General features: G+C 37.1%; 1 protein-coding gene across 50 annotated transcripts in view; it reads left to right on the top strand.

The window, feature by feature from the left end:
• MBNL1 (muscleblind like splicing regulator 1) overlaps window positions 1-26,371 on the top strand; it is a 198,739-nt gene extending 172,368 nt beyond the window's left edge. For 17 of the 50 annotated variants that reach the window (XM_065557893.1, XM_065557873.1, XM_065557882.1 and 14 more), the window contains 6 exons: window positions 5,938-6,195; window positions 8,270-8,423; window positions 15,374-15,409; window positions 16,125-16,219; window positions 19,692-19,766; window positions 22,932-26,371. In XM_065557893.1, the coding sequence (XP_065413965.1) occupies window positions 5,938-6,195; window positions 8,270-8,423; window positions 15,374-15,409; window positions 16,125-16,219; window positions 19,692-19,748 (600 nt within the window). In that variant the 3' untranslated portion in view covers window positions 19,749-19,766; window positions 22,932-26,371. Of the gene's footprint in view, window positions 1-5,937; window positions 6,196-7,408; window positions 7,463-8,269; window positions 8,424-15,373; window positions 15,410-16,124; window positions 16,220-19,691; window positions 19,767-22,931 lie in introns of all 50 variants that reach the window. The other 33 variants (XM_042853672.2, XM_065557888.1, XM_008165050.4 and 30 more) reach the window with 6 other exon arrangements.
• Window positions 26,372-26,718: the final 347 nt, after the last annotated feature.

Genomic DNA, 26,718 nt, shown 5'->3' with positions numbered 1-26,718 from the left:
GATCTTCTTCAGCTTCTAGATTTCCTTTCTGGGTATATACTGCTTGAATTCCCTCAGAGGCCTCCTGTTTATCTTTTGCTACAGCCCTAATAAATTCTATTCCTCTGTAGCTGTTCTTCTCCCTTGCCCTGAATCTTTTCTTATCTAAAATGCCTGACAGTGTTTTCGACACCTTATGATGTCTGTGGCAACACAGGCCCTGAGCCAGCACTGTGCTGCAGACTGTCAAAATATGCTGAAAGATGGCTTTCCACCTAACTGTAGTTATCAGCATAGTCTGCAGGCTGGTGTTTATAATCCCAAATTGCACAGACTTGATACTTATAATTAAATGTTTAGAAAGGTTAAAAGACCATGTTAGCAACCTATCATTTGCTTTGTTGTTCTGTTTCATGCTTTTAGTAGGGTATTCAGATACTGTGGTCCTCCCCTAAAAAGGCAACATTTAGCCATAGTTATCACTCAATAATATCTGTAACCCCAATTGTTTCCTATGTTGTGTAGTAACTTTGACAAATGAGAACTTTTTAGTACCAATTTCTACATTAGTTTATAGATAAAAAAATAAATCTGTAACTCCCAATCCTGCAAACCCTTAATCACATGATAGATCTTTAATCACACAGGTAGTGTGATTAAATTAAGAGAGACTGATGTTCATGTAAGTTAAAATTTGTGGAGTAGATCCTCAGCTGCTGTAAATCAATTTACACCTGTTTTGGATCTGGCCCTTCAATAACAGTACTTGGAATAAATGTGAGAGGTAAAAATGATGATTGCCGTTCCAAACATTTTAAAATAAAGTAATTCATAACTTTCGTGCTTTTCTGCCATTTTTGGGACCTGCATCTGGAGGAGATCTGTCTCCTTATATGGAAATTAATTCCCTTCCCCAAACTCATCTCATGATTGCCAAATTGCAATTTAGAAAGTTGCAAGTTAGAAGCAATGTAGAATATCATCCGGAGTGTCATCACGCTCTGAACATTTCCCAAGCTTGTCTGAACTATAATAAGAGTTTAGATTACCACAGTTTCCTCTTTTGAAAGATCACTTCACTTCCCTTTTTGGAGACTTATTTCTTTTCTTTGTTTAGGGGGGAGAGTTTTCAGAAACCCAGTCAGATCACTTGTGTAGCAATTTTAGACCTATTCGTGAATTGTTGACTCTTCAGTTACTTCCAAAACATCAAGGAAGGTTTTCTTTTGATGACTTTTACATCACAGTGGATACTTGCCAAGGATGAATTAAGACCAATGAAGATAGGTAAATAAACAATGCAGGGACCTAAAATGAATCTCAGAGAAGAGAGTGCTGCCATGGCAATTATTTTGGGATCTCCTTCAGAGTGCTGGCTAAGATCAGCTGATCTACTTGGTTGTGTCATAAGCATGCTGCACTCTTCACATTCAGGGAGTTCCAGAAGGCATGGTGCCTTAATGGCACAATGTGACCCATAACATATAGGAAGCTCCTGAAATTTGGAGCTAAAGTCAGTGGATCTTCAAAATGGGGCATTTGGTCAAAATGTGCTTGTTAACGTTTTTATGAGATTTTTGTTTAAAAACATTAGCAAAGTGACAAACCAAATGCTTCTACAACAGAGTGCTGTTCTCCTCCCAGAACACCAAATGGCATTAACCAAGAGCTAAGAGACATTTTCAAAATTTAAAAAGCCCCAGAAAGCATCTGAAAGCAATAAACTTTAAAAATGGCCAAGCAGGTTTCCTTTGAACTTTGAATGAAAAAAGAAAAAGGAAAGAAAAGTTACGGCCAAGTTACAAACTCCTGGAAATAGGCATTGGGACTTAAGAAATTTCTCATTTGTCGCAAGTTTCCTGATGAAAAATATTAATTATTTGAGAACTTGTCCTGGATAGGTCTTCACTTTGACCTGAGAAAACTTTCACAACAGAGGAGAGAGCAGAGCTTCTTTCCCTCTGATAACATTCACTTGTGAAGTAACACCACCATACTGATGGCCCTTCTCAAAAGTTACATGGATGTTGGTGTTTCAGGGAGTCCTCTTGGGAACCTTGGACAGTTACATGGATTACTCACATTTCAGCCACATCCCCCATATTCAGTGGCACAAAACAGGAGAATCCTGTTCTGAAGCAATGACCATTTGAACCAGCGCTTTTACCTCTGTCCCTGCTCAGTTCTTCACAGGTCCCCACTCATTCCCTGCCCTTGGAGCTTGCAAGAAATAATCCTCTACCCCTCGCTTCAAGTCTACTCTCTGCCTTCCTGTTCACGGATTCTTCTCCACCTTTGCTGTCTGTTACAAATAACAGCATTACGGCCTGCTTCAGCAAAGCATTTAATTTTTATATGCTCAATTTAGTGGAAGTAAATTCCTTACCAGCTTTTGCTAAAGTGAAATAAGAGTGTCTACAACATAAGGGTGTTGGCTGAATCAATTTAACTAAACAGTTTTTAAACTGATTTAGTTAAATTGCTACAATTTTCTTGTGCCGCCAAGCCCCTAGTTACATGTCTGTATTAAATCAGCCAAGAGACACTTAGGAGTTTTTGTGCTGTCTGCTTGCAGTGGAGCTACTGTTGCGTTGATCTGAGTGGAGAGATGTGGTGAAGTTCAGAATGAGAAAGCAGAATGGAGGAGAAATGCCTGGAGGTGTCCCTGCCTCCTCAGACTAATTAGACAATTTTGATATGCCACAGTTTGTTCTGTTGGATTCAGGGAGCCATCTGTACAAAGGAGACTAGCTATTTGTGTTAAATGGAAAATAGGATGTTGCTAGTAATTCTGCTACCTCTGCTATTTTCACTGCTCCTGAAAGCAAACAGTGAGTCTGCTAGTTAAGCCAGTTTTCTGTCCTTCCAGTGGATTTGTTGAGACCTTTCAAGACAGTGTTCTTTTTTTATCCAGGTGCTTCCCGTCTTTGGATATTTTTGTTTTGTTTTGACTGTGATTCAGACTATATCTGAGTTCTTTTAGTGGTTCCTCTACAATTATATACTAACCTTCCCTTCTCTCCTTCACAAAAACAGAAACTATTCTTATGGAATCTGATTTATTCTTCTTGTAGAAAGTAAGGACATGAACTTATTTTGGTCTGGCTTCTAGAATATCTAGCTTTTGCATGTGAACACTCAGTGGGCAAATCTTTCCTAGTTAGCACCTTATTGACTATAAAAATGCTCTGCTGACTTGTAAATCTTGACATGTCTTTGATCCTACTCAATGAAAAAATGTGCTTTGTCTGTACGGCATGTACCTGGCTGTTCTTTAAGTGAATTTCTTAATATCATTTGAAATTATATGATTATAGACCGGTTTCAGAGTGGTTCATGGCTTAGCTCTCTGCCCTTGGCATTGTCCAGTAAAAAAAAAAAAAAAAAAAAGATGGGATTTTAGGGTCAAAACTTGAAAATTACTTGTTCTGTTTTCAATTTTAAAAGTATATTTTCAGAAGTGTTGTACTACATTGTTCATTAAGTTAACACACATGCTCTGGGAAGCTTAAATTAAGCATGTTCTATAACTAAAAGCTTTTATTCCTTTGATTACATTCCTAAAAGGAAATTAAAACTATCTGGTTTTAAGACAGATATAGAACACAACTGTATGCAATCCATAGGAGTTCTTGAATCAATGTGAATATCCCTGCAATAAAGCTGATGATTGTTACTAGTAAAAGGATCAACTTGAAATGTTTTGGAGGTTTTGTTTGGTTCAGCTAATCATGCAGAAGTTTGGATGTTTAGCTAGATTTAACCATACCAGTCAGTCTGGAAATCAAGATGGAGATTTCATGAGATTAAATTTTCCCAGGAGATTTCCAATATATCATACATTTAGCTGAAAATACCTTGAGTAGAAGCCTGCCCCTCTCTGTATTTCTGCTTCTGGGCCTGACAGAAATCAGGAAGTAGACAAGAACATGAAACAGAAAAGGGAAAAGTAAGGAAAGAGTTGACTGAACTTTTCTGAATTTCAAAAAAGTTTGTTTGGTTTCAGTGTGGATCATTTTAAAATTTATCCAAACATTGCAGATCTGGCTGAATTGATGCATCGGACTCCTTTGAGCTGCTGCTTCTTATCTGAGAGAGAGAGAATTTTCTCATGACACAGTGTTTTTTATTGCCAGAAAAATGTAACCCAGAGATCATTGTAGATTTTAAGGGCATAGGTACCTGGGAGATCTAGCATAGCTGTCACAGTGAAAAAAATACAGCATTTTTTACATTTAAAACATGCTGTAGGTTGGTAAAGTCGCTACTCAGTGTAAAGAAGCAAACAAAGGGAAACTATTAGATATAGCCTGACATCATCACTTTGGTAGAATAACCGCCTAAATGTGAACATAAAGATAAAGAGAGTCTCATTTGTGGCCTTGACTATGGAAATATGCGAGATGCACGGATGGGCAAATCTGCCCCCAAATGGAGGACTTTCCAAATACCTCTGCGACAATGGCCAGACAAAATGTATGCTCCGAGCTGGCAAACTCACAATAGTGCTGCTATTACCCTCTAATAGAATCACTTGCTCAGTTTCATGAGCTGTAGGTAGGAGTCTTAGATGACATCTGATTGAGGTTTTAAGGAGTACAGAGAGTTGAAGTGTAGCCAGAGAGCTAGTGTAGATGAAAATCAAAGAACACTATTTGTGTTGTTGTAAGGATCAGAACCAGACTTCCTGAGGAAATGCTAATGTTCCAAACTCGTTGGCACCCACCTTATAAGAAAATTGTATCTGTTATATTAGTTTTGTTCAGTGTGCAAGTTTACCTGCTTGTGAACCTTTGCATTTTCCAAAGGGTTTTGGAAGTTAATATATAAAACTCATTGCTGTGATTATTATTGGTCATGATTTGTAAAGAGTTGACAATAAAACTAAAGTTTGAATGTAGTTCCTTTAAATTTAGGATTTGCAAAGTTAGTGAGAAATAAGCCCAACGTTTTGATGCAATAAATTAAAGGAGGTTACCACTTAGAGAAGTTACTGTTCTATTAGTGGGGGTTGTGCATCCAGTGAGGGATTTTCGTAGTTTTTGGCATCCAATGGAAGTTTTTGTAATTGGAACAACTAGTTAGCGTGTCCATTCTCCTGTGCCAAAAGGAATATCTGGATTTCTGGTTCTTTAAGCTTTTGTTTTGATTGTCAGGGAGACCTCTGAATGCTTTGGTTGCCCCTGTATTGTTTTTTTCTAATGATTACCTATCTACTCTTAATCCTACATGGGATAAAAAAGGGGGTTGGTTAGCTGAAAGACTGTGGAACATGAGGGAGGTTCAGAAAAAACAGACTATTGGTTGTTGTGTGTTTTCGTGCCCTCTTGTGTTAAAAGGATGGAATAGCTGAGAGACTTCATTAAATGCTGTATTTCTATTGATGCTCATTGTTGACATAGCTCTATGTAAATATATATAAATGATAGAGGTAATAGTATGTAATGCATTGAAGCCAAAAATGTAGCTTGTGGGATTGATCTCAAAGGATTAGGAAGGTCATTTTTACAATAATTGTACGTTTAGCTTAATAAAACAATCCTTAACAAATAGTTCACTTTAGAAATGTGTTTTACAGTGAAGTAGTTTTGACCTTGGCTTATTGTTTCAATTATCATTCAAGATTAACGTCATAAACACATTTTTTCAAAACTAGTACATGTTGATGAATTGGACCAAATGTAGCCAATTATAGAAATCAATGGATTTAGACTCTCTGGGCTTGATTCACCTTTCCTCAGACTCTTTTATACCACATTGGCAGTATAAAGGGACCTCTAAAGTGAGTTCAGTATGCCAAACTTCAAGGCCACTTTGCGCTACCAGTTTTTGTTTTTGAAAGAGTTCCCTGAGATTGCCGACTATATTTTACACCTTCTCTGTGATCACTTTTCTCAAGTCAACAATGTCGTGTGATACCCAGGCACATTAACTGGTTTTCATTTAATGATGCTGCAGGTATGTCGAGAGTATCAGCGTGGCAATTGTAATAGAGGAGAAAATGATTGCCGGTTTGCTCATCCTGCTGACAGTGCAATGATCGATACCAACGACAACACAGTTACTGTCTGCATGGATTACATCAAAGGGAGGTGTTCACGGGAAAAGTGCAAATATTTTCACCCTCCTGCACATTTGCAAGCCAAGATCAAGGCTGCCCAGTACCAGGTCAACCAAGCTGCAGCTGCCCAAGCAGCAGCTACTGCAGCTGCCATGGTGAGTCCAGAAGACACCTTCAAAATGTAACATTGATGATAAAAAATGATTCATTTATTAACTATTCTTGCTGAAGATATGTTTGTTCAGGTATCCCATTCACTACACAGTGTAATGAGCTTTTAGAGCATGTGATGCCAGATCTACTCTTAAATAGTTTCAGACTTAAAATATTTTACTAATTTTTGGCAGCTGATGTATACAGGGGTGTGTGTGTATGTATACATACATGTGTGCACTTATATGTAGACTCAAAATATGTATCTATCTATTTATATAGATAGATATAGATAGTGTGTGTGTGTATATTGCTATAAATCTCCATTTATAGGGATCATTATTTCTGTCTTTAAGTATATCCATATAAATTACCATTAATGGTATTCCTGTTTCTACACTAAACTTCGTTTTCCTCTTCTTTAATCTTGGGGGTTTTTTTTTACCACCAGTAATATGCTTAAAAATTACTTAATTTAAAAAATAAGATCTGAAACTACTTAAGAGTAGGTTTTCAAGCAAATAGACTGTAACATTATTTGAGGGAGATTTAATCATATTTTGTTCATCTTAAATATTACGGTGTGGATGAATAATTGCACAATTAGGGATGCTTGAATATGGCAATTACATGGAGTAGGAAAACATTTGAAGGTATTAGAAATTAATACAAACAGGCTATTTGCTAAAATGTATTCTTAAAGTAAATTTTTAATGTGATCTAAAACTGATTTTAATGGGTCCAGTCTTTGTTCCTTGCTTAGCTGTTAATATTGTCCTATATTTTTACATAACTACAAGATGTGACCATTAAAATACTACTTCATGTAAAACATGGTTTGATATCCATAGCATAGTACAATGAACATGAGAGAGGCCTTTTTCTATGTTTGTTTATGGATACTTGAGCAAAAATACAGAAGGCAGACTCTCTTTCTCTCTCCTTTCACTCTTTTCTGTTAGATTATCTTGTTTGTAATTAACTACATAGAGGTTGTATCCTCACAATAACAACTTAGTAGTGCCTTTATTGTGCATGCTTAGTCTTGTTATTCGTTGTATATGGCATTCCGATGATTTGTTTTTTATTTGTTTTTTCTCACCTACCCAAAAATGCACTGCTGCCCCCATGATGCACCTCTGCTTGCTGTTTATGTTAATGCGCTTGAACCCCACTGGCCCATTGCCATCATGTGCTCGCTGCCTGCTAATTAAGACTCAGTCGGCTGTCAAATCACTGAAGCGACCCCTCGAGGCAACCTTTGACCTGGTACTATGACCTTTCACCTTTTAGCTTGGCATGTAGCTTTATTGTAGATACACTTTTTTTTATTAATTTGTAAAATATTGAAATACAATGGAAAACTGAGTGTGGTTTCCTGTTCCAATCAGTGGGAAAGAATACAATATACACATAAATGTATATGCCAAACAAATGTTCCTAAAGCGCAGCAGCCCACATTCAGTTTAACCACCTTTTAGAATGTTGTAAATGTTGTAAAGTACTTTGAGGACATTAAAAAAGTATTTATTACTGTATTTTTATGTATCTGTTTGCTTGGCATGGCTTAGTGATATTCTTATGTAGATTTAACATTTGTAATGCAATGTTAAAGTACCAGCATGCTTTGGTACATTTTTGCATGTCTAGTTAGACTTTGGGAACTGTGGGTATAATTTTTAATATTACCTTATCTGTTTCATTCACTCTGTGAGATTACTATTAACATTGCTTTTATTTGTCAATCCTCATGGAGCTAGCAGTGCAGCTTTCTTTTTTCCCAATATTGTTGCTTCTTACTGAAAACCTGAAGCTTTATACAATATTTTAGCACATTACTATAACATAGAGCTCCAATACATTTACTTATACTACTTTATTGTTAGACTAAAGTAATGCTTCCTTTTAAAGCTATTACCTTGCCTTTTACTTGGTAGTTAAGTCTGCTCTGGTGCTTGCTTGCTCATGGATAAACATGGTGCTGCCTGACTCTTTTTTGCCTTCTACTGATTTTTCTTTTTTCTTTTTCTTTTTTCGGACTGGACTTTATTTTTTTTATACTCATCCACCGTTCAGGGAATTCCTCAAGCTGTACTTCCCCCATTACCAAAGAGGCCTGCGCTTGAAAAAACCAATGGTGCCACCGCAGTCTTTAATACTGGTATTTTCCAATACCAACAAGCTCTTGCCAACATGCAGTTACAACAGCATGCAGCCTTCCTCCCACCAGGTAAGTATCTCTTTAGTTTTTGTAGAGCAAAATATGCCACAAAATTAGTGTTCAGTGTTTGTAATAAACTTCTAAAGGTATCTGGATTGATAGTCATTGATATATGCACAGTTGTAGTAGGATGTTTTTTGCTTAGACTGACGAAAGGAATTAAGGGGTGTTTGTGATCAGGTAGGGATCTTGTAGAATGCTGTTTCTGTGTATGCTTGTCTTGGAAGCTGGGTAGATGTTCTCCAATCTAATATGAAAATCAATATTTTGGAAGCACATGATCTATCATTTCAAAACAGATTCTGAAATCTGTTCTCTTCTTTCTCTTTTTCCTAATTAATACTTTATTACACATCTATTGAGCTATTTTGTATTATTCCTTTTTGCTGTAAGACCCCTTTGCCTTAACTTATTTAGCAACAGTACTTCTGAACCATATCACTTTGTAAAGGGTGAGGTTTTGAATTTTACTTAGTGATCATGAAATGCAGTTAGATGGCATTACAGCTAAACTAATATGGAAGCACACTGAAAGTGTACCTGTAAAAGAAATCAGACACCAAATATTTTCTATTAATTTCAATGTGAGCAAGATAGAACCCTCAGTTGTTTTTAGTCAAGAATGATAAAATGATACCTAATATTTTAGTCTGATTGTTGCAGAGCCCAAACCTGCACTCATTACTTCTAAAGAAATCTCGCTGCAGTCAATTTTTGTTCCATAAAGTCTGCAGGATTGGATCTATCATAAGTTTGTATCACTACTTGCTTCATAAAAATCCATATTTCCACTTTGTTTAAAACTCTGCTATAATTTTTTTAGTTAAATTGTGAAAGGCAAATTTTAACTGCAAAGAACTGGCATTTTAAAAAATGTAGGTAACAAAAATGAGAACACTGGCTATCAGAAACAGAAAAATCATTTCCTAACTATTTTGACGTGTTTCAGCCACATCAGCATGATTGACTCTTACCGCTCCATTTTTGGTGGTGTGGTCTGTCATTCAATCAACATGTATACATGTAATCTACATATATGGAACAGCTACTTGACATGAGGTATAACTTCTCTGGAGCCACTGAAGCCCATTTGGCATCTAGGGGCTGATTCAAAGCCCATTGAAGTCAATGGAAAAACCGGGAAAGACATTGATTCCAGTGATCTTTGGATTAGGCCTCTAATGCACATATTTGAAAGAAACATTTAAAATGTATTTACATAGTAGACAATCACAGGCTTCGCATATTTTAAAAGCTTCCCTGATCTTGGTTAGTGCTGTGCATCTCTGGTAAGGAGCCCCTCAGCTTCCCTTAAATCAATGGGGGTTTGGCACCTTGGCACTTTCAGCCCCCACAGAATCGGGCCCATTACCATCAGGATCATTAATGTCATTTGTATAAATAAAAATGCAGTTGCATCACATAACTGACAGGGAATGTCAGCAATTAAATGGGGCCTTTCTCGGTCCTTCATATTGAAGTCAGTGGGCATTTGGCCTAAGTAAGAACTTCAGGACTCATTGAAACTCCATTGGGACTCTGGAATCTGCATTCAGAGGGGACAGGCTAACGGTTTCAGGATTTAGCCTGCACAGGCTATTGTACCAATTCTGCTTTTCATTTTTTTATTAAAAATTACCGTTAAGGGGCAGACTAGCACCTTTTTAGTTTTCCATTGATCTGATGCCTTCACAGAAACTTTAAAACAACATTATTGCCCACTAAAATAACACTTTTTACTTTTATGTGTGGCCCCCAGTTTTTATGGAGTTAAAATTAGTTTAATTCTTGTTTGTGCATCATTATCATTAGTGAGGTCAGCACAGCTGTGGAAATGGTACTTTTCAATCAATTTCCAACGGAACCAGGAAGGGAACTTATAGCATATTTTTGGGAGGTTCACACAACAGTCCCAGTCCTGAGAGGTGTTGGATGCTCTCAAGCCCAATGTCTTGACTTCACATGGAGTTGAGGATGCCCGGCACCTCCCAAAAGGCACTTGCCACATTTCAAGATTAAGTCCTTTAGTGGGAGTCGAAGGGGCTCAGCACCATTCAGGATCATGCCCCAAAGAGTAATGACTGGGTTTTTTTTTAATTTCTTGATGAAATTCAACAGAGAGAAGAGGCCCCACAGGGCAAGACTCTCCCCAGGACTTGTACATTAAGGATGTATGTGATCTGGAGGCCCTTAGATAGGCCCTCTCATCTGGGCTGAATTTCATATTTGGCAACAATGTTGGATTTGTGTTTCAAACATACCTAGACATCCCCTCCACATTCTAGAGCTCAGATTCAGCTGTCTTGCATGGAAAGGTGCATGGAGGGGAAAAAAGAGGATACATGTAGTACCTAAATCTCCAGTTGCCTCCAAGCCCTGTCATGGTTAGAGCTGCACCCAGACTCCTGTGGGACAGGGTCTGTTGGGGGTGCAATCAGAGCATTTTAGCATCCATCCCTTGTGTCTCACACAGATAACTACCCCTACCGTCACGGGCTTTGAAAGTGCATGCTGGAATGGCAGCTCTGCCACCCTTTAAACAGGTGCCGCACATGCTTCCCCTCAGGCCTGGCCAGTGTGAAGGATGAGGCCAAGATCTTATTGCTCTCCAGCCTTTTGTCAGGAGTTGAAACCAGTGGTACTAATAAGGAGCAGTGGTAATGCTCCCGGTGAAAAGAACAAGAGGGTGAAGGTTCCTGGTGCTCCCTCACTTTCACTTAGGCACAGAGCAACTCACAATCTAGTCCTTAATCTGTACCTGTTTAAAGTGCAATAGGCCAGAATCCAGCTGTAATAATTAGGGCCCTACCAAATTCACAGCTATGAAAAACGCATCACAAACCGTGAAATCTGGTCTTTTGTGTGCTTTTACCCTACACTATATAGATTTCATGGGGGAAACCAGTTTTCTCAAATTGGGGGTCCTAACCCAAAAGGGAGTTGCGGGGGGGTGTCACAAGTTTATTTTAAGGGGACCGCAGTATTGCCACCGTTTGCAATTGCGGAGGCAGGAGAGCAGCAGCTGGTAGCCCGCCAGCAGAAGTGAAGAGATAAGGGTGGTAATACCATATCATGCATCCTTATTTCTCGCTGCTGCTGATGGCGGCTCTGCCTTCAGAGCTGGGCTCCCAGCCAGCAGCCACCGCTCTCCAGCTGCCCAGCTCTGAAGGCAGTGCCACTGCCAGCAGCAGCTCAAAAGTAAGGATAGCAGTACCGCAACCCCCCCTATTCCTCCTCCTCTGGGAACTAATTTTGCTCCCCTTGAAATATTAATGGGAGCAGGATCAGGCTCCGTAACACTAATTCGTCATTCAGATTGAAGCACTCGTGTTCTCTACTGATAATCTGGTCTATGTGGTGCTTTCTAGATTTAACTGAATAAAAAAACTGAGTGAAACAGCAAATCAGGAGTAGGAAACATATATATAATGAGGAAAAGGAACTGCTTAAAATCCCAGTGAAAACAGAGTATTCATCAAAATTACTGTATTCTCTCTAAACATAATTTATCTGAGAAATTATAATCAGTTAAATTAACACATGCTTGAAATCAAATGCTGCCTTGTGCTGCAAAGCCAAGGAACATTTGAACTAGCAAATTCACTATTCATACATTCTTATTAGTAAATCAAAGCTTTTGAAGTCAAGATTAATATTAAGGTCATAGCAAAAATGTTTTTTATTATTGGCAAGTGGGTCCTACTGCATTATGTCTTCATATTTGCAAGTTATTGCACTCTAGCTAGTATTTTCATTGCTGCCTTATGTTCATTTGCTGCAAATCCCTCTCAAAACTGTGTGGACTGGTTATAACATTAATGATGATGATAACGCAAACTAAAATTTAAGGTGAAAGCTTTACAGTTATATTTCAGAGAATCATTACAAAAAGCTAACTCTTGTTTTCAGCATGTAGACTTAATTATGCATGGAATGATGTAATATACTAGGTATAATAAAATATGTAAAACATAATAAATAGGGCATTTGTACATGTCTAATAACATAGAGTGGCACAGCTTTCAGTTATACTCATGCAACCTCATTGACATCATGGAGGTTGTGTGGGTGTAATTGAGAGCAATGTGTTTAGCACATAGTTTGTAGTGCAGGGCCAAATATTGGGCCACATATTCGCTCCCACAAGTAGTCCCATTGACTTCAGTAGCAATTCACCTGTGAGTAAAGCAAGCAGGATGAGGCCTTTCCTTTAAATAGCCCTCCTTTTAAAGATCTTTCATGAATAATTACATTCTTTTTTGTTTAATAGAAAGAATAAAATAATTAGAAGGATTAATGATGCCATTTCTCCAATAACCTTAAATGTGTCTTCTAGTAATAACAGGCATTAACTTCCATATTATCCCCCAGCATTAATTATATTAATAACTATTTTATTTCACCAAAAGACCATGGCTTTGGCATTGTGCAAGCCGGGGCAACATGGCTTATAAATCTATGCACCACATAGCACAAGCTAGGAAGATAACATGCATCACCATTCAGGCGCAATACTTTCATTTTGTTATTGCCATATTGTATCCAGGTAATAGTGTGCAGTGGTGTTGTAGCTGTGTTGGTCCCAGGACATTAGAGACAAGGTGGGTGAGGTAATTTCTTTTACTGGACCAACTTCTGTTGGTGACAGAGACAAGCTTGTGAGCTTACGCAGAGCTGAAGAAGAGCTGCGTGTCAGCTCGAAAGTCTGTGTCTCTCCCACCAACAGAAGTTGGTCCAATAAAAGATATTACCTCACCCACCTTGTCTCTCTAAGGTAATAGTATAGCTCCCACAGACAGTGTCATTCAGAGTCTGTTTCCAGTTTCATATGATCCCCATTTTCAGGACTTCATTATTTAATTTATTTTAATTCATATCAGAGTAAAATTATCTAACAATATGATTAAATAGGGAAGAAAGTCTTTTTAAAAAACTTTCAGTATGATGGAACATGAAGAATTGGGCCCTTTGTTTATAATGTTATAATTTTTAAGCTTCAGGTAAGAAACAAAAAACATGCAAATACTGATTTCTCAATATGGAGCTAGCTAAAATAAATGAGATTGCCAAAGTACTGGAATTTGAAAACTGGCAGTTGGGCATGCCTAAAAATGTAGTGCTTCTGCTGACATTGATGTCTCTTTGGAGAATTCATTTCTTATTAATTAATTATTATACCTCTACCCCGATATAATGCGACCTGATATAACACAAATTCGGATATAAAGCGGTAAAGCAGTGCTCCGGGGTGGAGGGGGGGCTGCGCACTCCGGCGGATTAAATCAAGTTCGATATACCGCGGTTTCACCTATAATGCAGTACGATTTTTTGGCTCCAGAGAACAGCGTTATATCGGGGTAGAGATGTATTTATATAGCACAAAGAGAGTGACAGGCTACAAGATTCTCTCTCAACTGAACAATTATCTAAGTACTATTGATGTTCTACTATGGTCAATGGGCCCACAGACCCAACAACATATGGTCAGTAAAGGTGTGTTCTTCAGTGTAGAAACAGTGCCGGTCAAGTATGCTTAGCTTGTGCTGGGGGCTATGTGGGAGACCTGCACTTTTTATCCTGTATTTAAAATACAAAATAAATAATGTGAGGAAAATCAGAGTTAAAGCTGACACTTCATCTTCAGCTTACCCCACAGTGTCTACATATTGTAAATAATACTATATGCAAAATTACCACTGCCCTTACTACAGCTGGGCAAAAATTTAGCAAAAATTCAGATTCGGGTTGACCAAAACATTTCGTGAATTTGCAAATTGTTCCAGTTGTTAAAAAAGAAAAAATCAAAATGTTTGTTTAAAAGCTCAAAATCAAAATAAAATGCTTCATTTCAAACAAAACATGTCATTGGACCCAAGATGAATTATTTTTTTATTTTTTGGAACTGCCAGTGAACTGAGAAACCATTTCTTCACACAATCCTAGTCCTAACACCTATGCAGTACCAAGACACATGAGATTCCTCTAGAGGGGTTGGAGGAATAAAGGACACAAGACTAACCATGGGTCGAACCATCCCTTCCTATGGGAAAACCCACACAAGGTAGCCCTGAGTGGAAACTCCATGAGGATCCATCCCCTCATGTAGTCCTTCTCCCCTATATTCCGCTGGCCTGCTACAAATGTGGTGGATGCTCAGAAGAACTGCTGGGGGGCAGGGCCATTTGCACAGCTTCCCTGCCCTTCCACACCAGCTCTGGCCCCTGGCAGGCCCCCCACAACTGTCTCTGGCCCCATCTCTTCCTGGGACAACTGCAGAAAAGAGAACGTTTCCCTTAGCCTGCTCCAACTCTCAACCTGCGCACTCTCTGCTTCCTTCCTCAGCAGCATCAGAGACTGACGGGTTTAGGCAGGGAGAACTCAGTGTGGAGGATCCCCTGTGCATATGGATTGGAGAACGGGTGAAACAATCCCACTCCTTCATTCTTTATTATCCTGCATATCTCCATATAATCTTAGTGCTAGGATTAACATAATTTTGGGTGCTGGCTTACCCTGAGAGTGTTCAAGATAAATAACATATTTGATCATTTCCTCTAATCTTAATAAAATATAGATTAAAAGAAATATACATTTATTTTTATGCTAACGAAGTTTGTCAAAAAGATAAAAAATGAATGAGATTAAAACCGAATGTTGAAATAAGCCTCGAGACCTTTTCTAGTAATATTTTATAGACAAATGAAACTATATAGAAATAAAGGCAAACAAAATGTACCAGCACACAGTTCAATCAGCTTTTTTCTTCACTTAAGACTAGTTCTAATTGATCACTGTGCTATTGTATGATTTGATTGTGCTGACAGTTACATGCCACTGTTCCCATAATAACAATTTTTCTTCTTTGTTCAAATGAAATTTTCTAATTACACGTGTGATGGGTTGTTTTAATTCTTTTCCCTTTTCAAATCCACCTTCCTGTTGCAATGCATGATGGGCAGGCTCAATATTGTGCATGACACCCGCTACAAGTGTTGGTAGGTGCCAGCTTTGTTTCTTGATTATCTTAAACCTGTGGTGCAGCTCACAGACCCTCAAAATCCACTGCTAGGTTTTAACTTACAGCTCTTGTGCCAATCCATTCCCCCCACCCGCATCACACCCTCTGCACTAACACCTGTCAATTAAATGCAGTTGTTTTATTTAATTGACATGGACACCTAGAAGTTGGATAGTAGTGTTCTGAATTGCACATTTTTCCTTGGTGGATTTTGATTGGACTATGAGTTTGTGTTTAGAAACTATCTTGTATTAAGTAACATACTGTATCTTACTATAGTAATATAAAATATACTTTCATTGAAACTGATTAATTTTTGTGTGGTAGATACTTGGGTTGGATTTTCTTGTTTGTGTTTTTGTTTAGACATAAAAATGTAAACATAAGGATGTTTTAAAATACTTTGGTTGATTTCATATTGAAACAATTGAACTTGTTTGTTGATTTTCTTGATTTGATGGTAACAAGCATTTTTCCCTTTTTTTCCTCTTTCATTTCCCTTTCTCCCCTTCTCCCTGGAATGTTGTCCTGCTTTGCACTGTGATTGCATGTCACTCGCTGGCAATGATGTCTCGTCACATGGCTTATTGCTATGATAAATACCATGCTCAATTATTCTATCACATGTTGCCATGGTTCCCATACTGCTACACTCTTCTGTATGTTGGCTTATATGATTTTCCTTCCGAAAGTTCCCATGGTGCACGGTGCTACGCCAGCCACTGTGTCTGCAGCAACAACATCTGCCACAAGTGTCCCCTTCGCTGCAACAGCCACAGCCAACCAGGTTTGCTAATTTACAGCTTTGTTCCTTAAAAACAACTTGAAATTGGTGCTTTTCCTGAGCATGGGGGTTCTGATTTTACTTCTTGTTGGCCTACACATTCTCTCTAAGAGCTGTAGCATAGCATAGTTAGCTTTTGTCCAGGCTCAGAAGGTGCTACAGCTCCTTTTCTGATGCTAAAAATATTTTACATGAGACTTTCTGATGCAGTCTTGACATTTCATAGGCCATGTAGCTTATTTATCTTTTCATAGATCTAAAGAGACAGGCATAGTACACAGAATCCAATTTTTCTGTGCACATAAAGCCTGCAGTTCTTTTGCATGCAAAACTCTGGTCAAAGCCAGTGGGAGCTGTGCGTGGAGGGATTACAGGATCAGGAATTTAAGAGTCTGGACATGTTCTGAATCTCTTCAAAAAACAAAACAAAAACATTTGTGCTTACGCCACCCAGAGGCACACTTGTAAATCTTTGTCTCAACTTGTGAATTAGTTAGGAGAGGCCTCATTAATTTTATAATGGACAAACTTTAACTAACTGAATGGCCATTATAAACTTGACTAAACTCTTTCTAAACTACCACCATGAATGTTGATGCATAAAATAAGGATGAAAATAAATGCTTAACAAGCTAAACCAGAAGTTAAACTTCTCCTTGCACTGCCACAAACAACGCTGTACAGATAAATGTTGTGGGCCACATTTACATGGGTGCATCTCCCATTTACTCCAGTGGAAACTGCACTTACATAAATGAGGATGGAATTTGGCCTAGTGTTTTAGCTCAATAGATTGATGTAGTATAAAACAACTGAATTTTTAACATAGTTGGAACATTAAATGTAAAGAATAAAAACATTCTAAAGACCATTTCCTTTCTCTTTTATCTAAATCTATCCAGAAATAAATTTTATAAGTCATACTGCAAATTTAGAATTCAGGCACATTATCATTGTGCTAAAAACATAGCACCAAATTCTGTGCTAAAATGCAAGTAGTGCTCTCAATCAATTCACTGGGAGGCCACAAATGCCTTTACGGTGTTTTTGTTTGTTTTTAAAAATGTCCTTAACTCAGTTTCCAATTTTGTGGGGGATGTTTTGCATTCACAATTAATTGCAGAAGTAAATGCTAGTATTTAAGGCCAGGATTTTCAAAAGTGCTTAACTTTGACCTAACTCTGCTTCAGCTAAACTCTGAGCACTTTTTAAAAATCCAATCAGGTAGTCGGAGCTCTGGACAGTAGTACTTGTGCCTGAAATCTGTTGCACCTGCAGGCAACTGCACTTGTAAAATAGGATGCTAGTTCTAGAAATCAGGAACCTGTTCCTGCAAAGTGTTGAGTGCTGTACATTTTTCATTGAGAGTTGAGAGCTCTGAGCCGCTTACGGGGTCAGGCCCCGAGCCTTAGTATTTGCCCTGGAGTATCCTGTCGCTTGCTATGCACCACCTTTTTTGCTAAGCCAACTGTAAACTCTTTGGTGGCATATGCAGTAATTGGCATCTTAGCCATCATACCTGAAAATCACACTGGTATAATGATTTATAGGTGTGCACATCAGATTCCCTTGTGTTATTTAGATATTTTAAAAACCCAAACAATAATCTGGTCAGTTTTCACAGAAGCTGAATGTAATTTCTCACCACATACCTCTTTTTGCTAGAGGAAAAAAAGACTTAATTTTGTTTTTCGGTGAGTAACTAAGTCTCTCACAGATTTAGCCCAGAATAAGAATAATTTAATATCCAGGAATACTCATGGAGAAGTTATCATTCTTGCAAATAAGTGTCAGCCAAATAAATCTACTGTATGTCAGACATATCTTAACAGCATGAGTCATTTACTGCACAATTCAAATAATTTTGATTGTATAGCCTGCATACCCCTAAGAATTGCTGGCGTGAGCAAAACCACAAAATGCCTGTTCCCTATGTGAGGTACCACGCATTTGCCCAAAGAGATTGTAGGGAAACTTTCTGTTGCACAATCTGACCATTTCATGCATATCCTCCCTGGACCCTCATAACACACTTCAGTAAAGTATTGCAGCCAAACCTCAATATATACATATATAATTAATATATGTATATAGTATGTAAGCAATGCTGAAATTGTTTAATGCCACACAATGCAATGCGCATGCATGCGGAAGGTCTTAAGATCTGGCCCTTCATCTTCATTGACTGGTGTTGAAGGTCCTTGGTATGTTTCGACAGCACTATCCCTGATGCTTCTACACAGTTGGGTGCAACATCTTCTCCTGCAGCAGTAGACAAAATGGTATGAGAAGCTTCATTATGCTTGGAGCACATTTCTGTGCAAGTTGGCAATGCTGTAAAACTGTATAAAGATGACAGGTAAAGAGAGGGCATTAGAGGTGGAAAAAAAAAAACCAACCGCTAAAAACATTGAATTTGTTTTAGAGAAATATTTCCACCCTCCCTTTCTTTTGCAGGTTTATGTATCAAACTTATTAGCTGATGGGAAATATAACTTGTATGACTGTAAATAGCTGTTAATCTTGAAAAAATCAGTATCACATCATATTGCAGGGCTTGTTTTTCTATACATAAATGCGTCTTTCCACTTCCCAGCCCTGTTTGTGATGAAAGTTTATGTACAATTCCTTTAACATTTGTAATTCGATGAAAACACAATACTGTTTTCCCTCATTGATGGCCCTATTCTGCAAGGCCTGTGTATATGCACTCTCACTGACTTCAATCTATGTGCCACCCATTGGAGGCTTGCAGGATCGGGCTCCAGAGAGATGGTTGACTTGTGTGCTTCTTTGCTACTTCTAAATATTATCTTGTGGTTTTAATTTTAAAAAAATACTATGGAAAATGAGTTGATAAACTTTAGGAGCCATTGCAAATTCTATTGACAAAGGCCAACATTTTGAGACTTGTTCACTAGTTTGGGGTGCCTTCCTTTTTTGGTGCCAAGCTTTGACACTTTGTACCACACTTTTATAGGGGAGGAGGTTCAGCTCAGCTCAACTGTGGGTCTTCACCCTCTGTGAAAACAGAGTACAAGGTATCTTAAGTTTGGCACCCAAAAATGGAGACACCCAAAGTTAATGATCACTGTGCAAAATTTAGCTGAAGTTGTTTAACTGTAGAGTTTATTGTTTCAAATGAAATACCCAAATCACAAAACTTTGTGTAGGCCAACAAAAAGGGCTCTTCTCAATTACTGCACTGCATGAACTTTTGTAGATTTTAACTTCTCTTACTTTCTAAACAAACAATAATACTTATTTACATTGGTCAAACAGTACTTACCACAATGTTTTTCAGTTTTAAGTTGCTACTTTAGCATTTCAGTTTACTTTAACTTATAGTATAAAGTCCACCACCTCACAGCTGATCCCCACTTTTCTGAACCGTTGTTATGTTCTTTAATAAAATGTTCTCTCTCTTGGTTGATTCGTTGCACATGTTATTCATTGTTTACGTTTTTACCTATAGATACCCATAATATCTGCCGAACATCTGACTAGCCACAAGTATGTTACACAGATGTAGACATTTTGTCATCAAACAGTAAGTTTACAATGTATTGCTTGCATAGTTTTCATACTCTCTTTGTGTATGTGTATAACTTGGCATTTTCAGGGACATATTGGATTTAAAAAAAATAAAAGTTATGGAAAAATGTTATGAAAGAATTGATATAGGTTTCTTTGACATTACTCAACTTCTGGCACATGTCAGTCACAGCATTCATATAGAAATGATTTTTAAAAAATATTACAGAAACTGACAAGTGTGTGTGTGTGAAATGAGTTGGTGATTTCAATCTATCCTAGTCAACAAAATCACAAGGCTGCCACATCTGGCATTAACAATCACCTTTGCTGACTCTTTCAGCAGAGGCCAAGGGTCAAACAGGCAGAAAGCTGAACTCCCCTCTTCCCAGAAACAGATCTCACAGATTCTGTACAGCAGCTACTCAGTAGCCTGTAATTTACAATACTTACCAGAGTTCCCACCACTCTACTTTTGCAGGTGATGTACGTGGTGGTGGAATCAATAATCTCTTCCCTATCTCACCTGCAATCCAACCCTTTCTGCTAGCGTATTTGGAGTTTGTGCAGAGACTCTTTTCATAATGTTGAACGGTGAGGAGACCATTCCTCAACCATTAGGCTTAAGTGATGTTGAGAATCTTGCTTCCAGCCTTCTGCATTTCACCCTTAATTATGTGATCTGCTTCTTAAAACATCAGCCTCCCTTTTTCAGGGGGCTCAGGATGTAGCGAACTCAGTTTCTTTTTATCTGCCCTGTGTTTGTCCCCTCCAAAAGATACAGCAGTTATCAACTTTAAATTAATGCTGTTCATACCCCAAGTACATGAAAGGCCTTTTGGGGAGGGGAGGCCCCAGGTTGTTAGCACTGACACTCACTGTGATGGGGCACCAGTATTTGCTCTAATACCACCACTTTGTTAACTGGAATTGGAAACCTGCAGGAGCAGGAAGTGTCATGTTAATTACTGTTGACTCACTATGGCAGGTATAAGGAGGTGGAGTCTGATAAGCCAAGTCTACCCCAGTGATTTAGCAATAATTGACCTTCAGCTCCCTGTAAGGTTCCAACACCTTCTAACAGGGTAAAGTAACTGGAGAATGCTGCCATCTCATTCTAGTGCCATCTTGCTGCCCTGCTGGGGAAAGTAACTCTGGGACCAGCCAAGCTTAGAATGGGGCTCATATAGTATTATTTTGGAATGAACTCTCATTAGTAAAACCAGAGTTTATTAAATGAGAATTTAGGTTTTGTTTGAGACTGGACAGAGACACCACTATCTCTTATGCCCCGTGGGCCATATTTGGGACAAGTCTCTTTACTGAGAGTTGCTTTAGAAAGACCTATTAAATTTCAGTGTCTGCTAAGACAGACTCTGTAATTGAGAATGAGAATTTAATCATCAGCCTAACTCAGCCTGTGGCTTCTCTTGAGTGCAGGTTGCCAAATTATGATAAATTATGTGTGGTATTTTTGTGAAATAGGTTACATAGTAGAGAGAGGTCATGCTGAGAATACAAGCTCAATTTCTACTTGCATATGTTTGGCTTGAACTACAGTCCTAGATATTATGTTTCAGATCTTTATAATTTAACCTTTCTTCACAAAGAAAGACTTTTACTTGACTTTACCTGTAGCGATTCCCCCCCCCCCCCCGATCTTTCTATGATGAAATTCTAGTTTAAATTTATGATTTTGGCTGTTCTTTTTTGTTTCTGTCTGATATAGTATCTTATCCAACGACACTAGGCTAACTTAATAGCTGCAGCAAGTAAATATAGCTCTTCACTCCCACGCCCATCCCACTACAGAGGTACTGTCTACTAGTCAGGTTCGAGCTGTAAATAACTTATCATTCACTATGGCCAAGATCCTCTGTGGTATTTAGGTACCTAGTTGCCATTTTTATCAATGATTTGCATAGCCCCTTCATTGTAATCTTTCTTCAGCAGAGGAGAAAATTTATTCTTGACACTAGTTGATGATCAATCCTGAAGGAAAAGGATTGATACCCCTTGTAACTTTTATCCTAGCTGGAGTGATTTCAGATATTATTGTAGTCATAGTCCAGTCCTTTTTTAAAAAATTCACACTAAGCTATTTGCCGTAGCATTATCCTACAACAGTGACTTCCACAGGTTGATTTATTATTGCATTTAAAAACTACTTCCAGTTATTCCTCTCCCCTTACTTGTCTCCTCACCCAATTATATCATCTATTTAATTTCTCCTGATATAAAACACCACCTCCCCTTTCTCAGTTTCTACTTTTATTGCCATTCTCTGGGCCTTTTCTATTTCTGTTATGTCCTTAATGAAATGATGTGCCAAAACGGAATGCTTTATTAAGGTGAGAATGTACTATTGATTTAATATATGGAATCATACAAGTTACTTATTATTCTGTTAGGCCATTTTTTTCAAATTTTCAAAAGCACCTAAGTGACTTAGGCCCAAAGCCTCAGGCACCTAACTCCCAGTGATTTCAATGGATTTTAATCCCTTAATGGCCTAAATTCTATTTTCAAAACGACAGGCACTTAAGTGTTTATGTCTCATTAAAAGTCACTGGGACTTTGGCTCCTAAGTTGCTTAGGCACTTTTGAAAATGTTACCCAAAAATCTTGGTCCCAACAAAGTCAATGGGAATACCGTCTACTGACTCCGTATACTCCAGTGGGACCAGGACATGGCCCCTAACACAAAGCCAGTAAGTGAGTGGAATACTGTTAATCCTAAGATTTTACTAGGTAGAGGAGGCTATAAAATACAAGAGATGGGGTTCTCAAACGAGCCGTCAGCCTGCACCCCCAAACCACACTTCTCCTCCAGCATTTATAATAGAGTTAAATATAAAAAATGTGTTTTTAATTTGGAAGAGGGGGTTGCACTCAAAGGCTTGCTGTGTGAAAGGGGTCACCAAGGCAAAAGTTTGAGAACCACTGTTCAAGAGCAACAGGATACTATTTTATTATACATGGTCAATATGTATATTATGTCTAATATGTCTGCAAAGTAAAACTTTTCTGTGAAGAAATTATTTGAGGGACAATCCTGTAGCCTTTTTGTAAGCAAAATTCCTCGTGACTTCAATGACCGATTCGCCTCATGTTGAGATTGCTTTAAGGAAATGAATGAAAATGCTAAATTCATTTTCTTTCTGCCTGCTTCCCTTTCTAGATCATACTAAAGAGAAAAGGACAGTGTGCTTGGATAGAGAAAAGGACACGAGCATTAGCCATAATGTATATACCGTCAAGCCACACACAAAAATTCCCTCAGCAGTAAGACATCCACATACTGCATGTTAACAAGATGAAACGACAACTTGGAAATCCACTGCACACTGTTGCCTATATACTTTGTACATTTAATTGATATTTGTGCTGAGGTGATCTTATTGTCTAAATCTACAACATTGTCTATCTTTTCTAGCACAGAGGTATGCCTATATATTTAAATATGCATACATAGTCTATTTCCTACATAATCATATATGTCATCTTGAAAAGACAGACTATGATGTAATCATAAATCTATTATGTATTGGTACGTCTGTAGACCAAGATATAATTTTTTAAAGTACGTTTATTTCTTTCAAGGTTTACAAATAACAAAGGTGCACCTTGTATTTAAAATTGCCATTATAGATGAGAGCGTGCATGCACAGTAATTTTTGTTTAAGAGTAATATTTTTAATGTAATAGATTGTAAGAAGTGGTAAGAGAGGTATCTGACAGAGATGAATGTGCCAAGCAAAACCACAACTGTGTATATTTTAAAGCACATCAATGGCTTTAAGTACCATGTTGTTAAGGATTCTCATGAAGTGCCATAGACTGTACATCAAATTAGAGTATTATTTCTGCAGTGTTATTTTCAGAGCCACATTTTTGCTTATTTTGTTAGTACTATTCAGTCAAAGGCACCATTCTGTTTCAAAACCAAAGCTGTCTCAGAAATGGCCGATTCAACCTATAATAAAAGTAGACAACAGAAAAACCAACTATCAGTACAGATTAACGTAACACATACTGGACATATAAATATATATAAACTATTTTAAGGCATTGTAGTGTAAAATTTATGCATATTATACTAAATAACTCAATATACAAAAGGGAAAAGCCATTTCTGAGACACAGTAACAAAAATGTTTGAGGAACTTATTTTGCTTCTATTTATAGCCTCTGTCAAAAGTCAAAAGACTATAAATGCTTTGCAGAGATGAATTTCACTTTTGCTTAAATGTTTCATCAAAGTCACACTTCAAAATAGTGACTCTAAACAAAGAAGAAAGAAGCACTGACATCAGATGCATGATAAACCAAAATATGAAAAAACTGAGATGTTAATTAGCATAGAATTGGGTGGGTTAAATACCTGGGTGAGTTTTGTGATTTTTTTTTTTTTTTGGTTCAGATTAACTGCTTATAGCCTTAGAAAGCCTTTACAAAATAATAATAATAAAAAAATAGATGTGCATTCAAGTTTTTAAGAATGGATTCATCCAAAGGAATTCCTTTTTGTGGTTTGGATGTTGCAGTTAGTAAAGGATATTTTTGCTCTGTTCAGCAAACTGCTGAAGTGGGGGCCAGGTCACTGGTAGTATAGCATGGAGTGGAAGAAGTGTGAGTTCAGTTATAGAACTTTCCATACTTCCAAGTTTACTGCAAGTTTTTATGCTTGAGAGAGATGCTTTCTAGTATAAGAATGATGTGTTGATTTTACTGATTGTACTGTACATCTATTAAAGCCTTAGATTATTACATTACGGGTTAAAACCCATACCAATGTAATTTCAATCGTGTTAAGAAAGTATAGATGACTTCACATGTTATTGTAGTTACTTACATTACAGAATATTACTTATTTTTCTTGTTAAAATGTAGTTTTTATTTCTTACATTTATTAGATCATTTTCATTTTCTATTACCAGTTGAATACCATTTCAGTTTATAGAATTTTGTTTTATTAGACTATACTGATGACTTTTTCAAAATACAAAAAAAATAAAAAAATTAAAAAGTAGGTTTTTTTCTTCATAACATATTCAGTTTTGAATTTACATGTAGTGTCATGAGTATTTGTATTATTGTTAACTAAATGATTTATATTTTACTGATTTAATATTACAATGTAAGAACGTCAGTCATTGTTAGTTCTTGTCTAGTTTTCATTAAAAGAACAAAGATCTTTTATATGGATATCTTATAATTATATAATCATTGCTAAGTAAGAAGTTCAGTTGTTGCTATCGCAACAATCCTGGCAGACAATTGAATAATATTTTGATGATTTATTTTGTTTGTAATTAGTTATTATAAGAAAATCTAGTTCCTAGATATTAGAATAAAATTTATTTTCTACTGTATCCATTTCAAATGTTAAAATATTGTTTAAATATTTTTTGAAATCCCTGAATATCAGGCCTTGTTATAAATAAGCTGCATAATCAATAGATCAAGGGACTTTTTGTTGATAATCCAAATACTCAAAGTTTACGTAACAAGAATTAAAGCGTGTGTGCAAACTCTTGAGGGTTGATTATGCTGCAGTTTAGCATGTGGGAACGTATAGAGAGAAGGTTGACTTTTTGCACTTCTGTATATAGTCAAAAAAGAGAGAAACCTGTATAATAGTAAGATCTTATTTTGAATAAAAATGTCTATAATTACAAGGAGTTTTGTTAAGGCGAATAAAATGACAGGCTGAACAAAATTGCTTGCAAAAGTGGCACAGAGTTAGCACTCCATACCCCTTCAAAAAAGTTGCTTTGCTTTATGTGGACAGCTTGTAGTTTGCCAGGATTTTTTCAGCTGGAAAGATATGCCATCCTTCCAAGATCTCATGACTGACAAAAGCTCCACTGGTTCAAATCTGCCTGAAAATCATTACTTTAAAAAAAAAAATTTAAAAAAAAGCAGGTACTTCAAACCATCAAGGTGAAATCATGGATTAAATATTCCGTACATTATTCAAAAACTACTGCATGTTTAAAGTATCAAAAACAAAAAAAATAAAAAACAAAAAAAAAATAAAAAACAAAAAAAAAACAACCAACAACTATATTAAGGATATATTCTATTCAAAGCCGTTTCTGACAATTTCAGTGGTTTATTGTTCACAAAACAAAAATCTTCAAAACGGATATTGACTTTCACAAAAATTAAATCATGAACAGGCAAACCAAACAGCACACTGTAGCTGTAGTTATGTGATTATTTTTTATTGTAATGGTCCTGTTCTTTTAGCAGGTGAAAAACAAAAACCTATCAAATGTTACCATTTGAATGAAAAGCACTCAAGAAACCATGTAATTACATAAGCCAAAGCTGAAAATAAAGATGATTAGGCCATTATTTTATCTGGAATATTCAATATTCACACTGATTAATTAATAATGTTGCACTTACTTGCAACCCTGCAACTTTCATCTGCTGAAAGGACAGATGTGCTTGGTTTTACTATTATGTAATCACAGACTTACTTTTTGCTTGTAGTTGCTGCAAATTATGTACTCTGTCCTGGGCTGCAATTTGTTTCCATGCTTATTTTATTATTACTGCTATAGTTGACCTTGCTGTATGGAAAAATAAAGTGAAATTGCCCTAATAAAACTTCTCTTTCTTAATTATATTTTTCTATTTCAGATTAAAAATTACATTTGTTTTGTTTTGTGTGCATTTTTATGTCCAAGGGGGATTATTTAAATGAAAAAGATTCTGTCTGCTCTCATATTTTTATTTTACAGTGTACATCATATTACATATGCAATACAGACCATGAAACAGTCTATTATATCCAAATCAGACATTTGCAATCCTTTAAAGACCTGTCCATGCATTACTGAACATTCATTTTCTGAGTTCCTGACTTCATAGATTCATAGATTTTAAAGCCAGGAGATACTGTTTTGATCATCTGATCTAACTTTCTGCATAACACAGGCCAGAGATCCTTACCC

The sequence above is a fragment of the Chrysemys picta genome, chromosome 9 (assembly GCF_011386835.1).
Source record: "Chrysemys picta bellii isolate R12L10 chromosome 9, ASM1138683v2, whole genome shotgun sequence".
NCBI classification, from domain to species: Eukaryota; Metazoa; Chordata; order Testudines; family Emydidae; genus Chrysemys; species Chrysemys picta.
The sequence above is the reverse complement of the archived record's forward strand: the minus strand, read 5'-3'. Positions and strand labels throughout refer to the sequence as shown.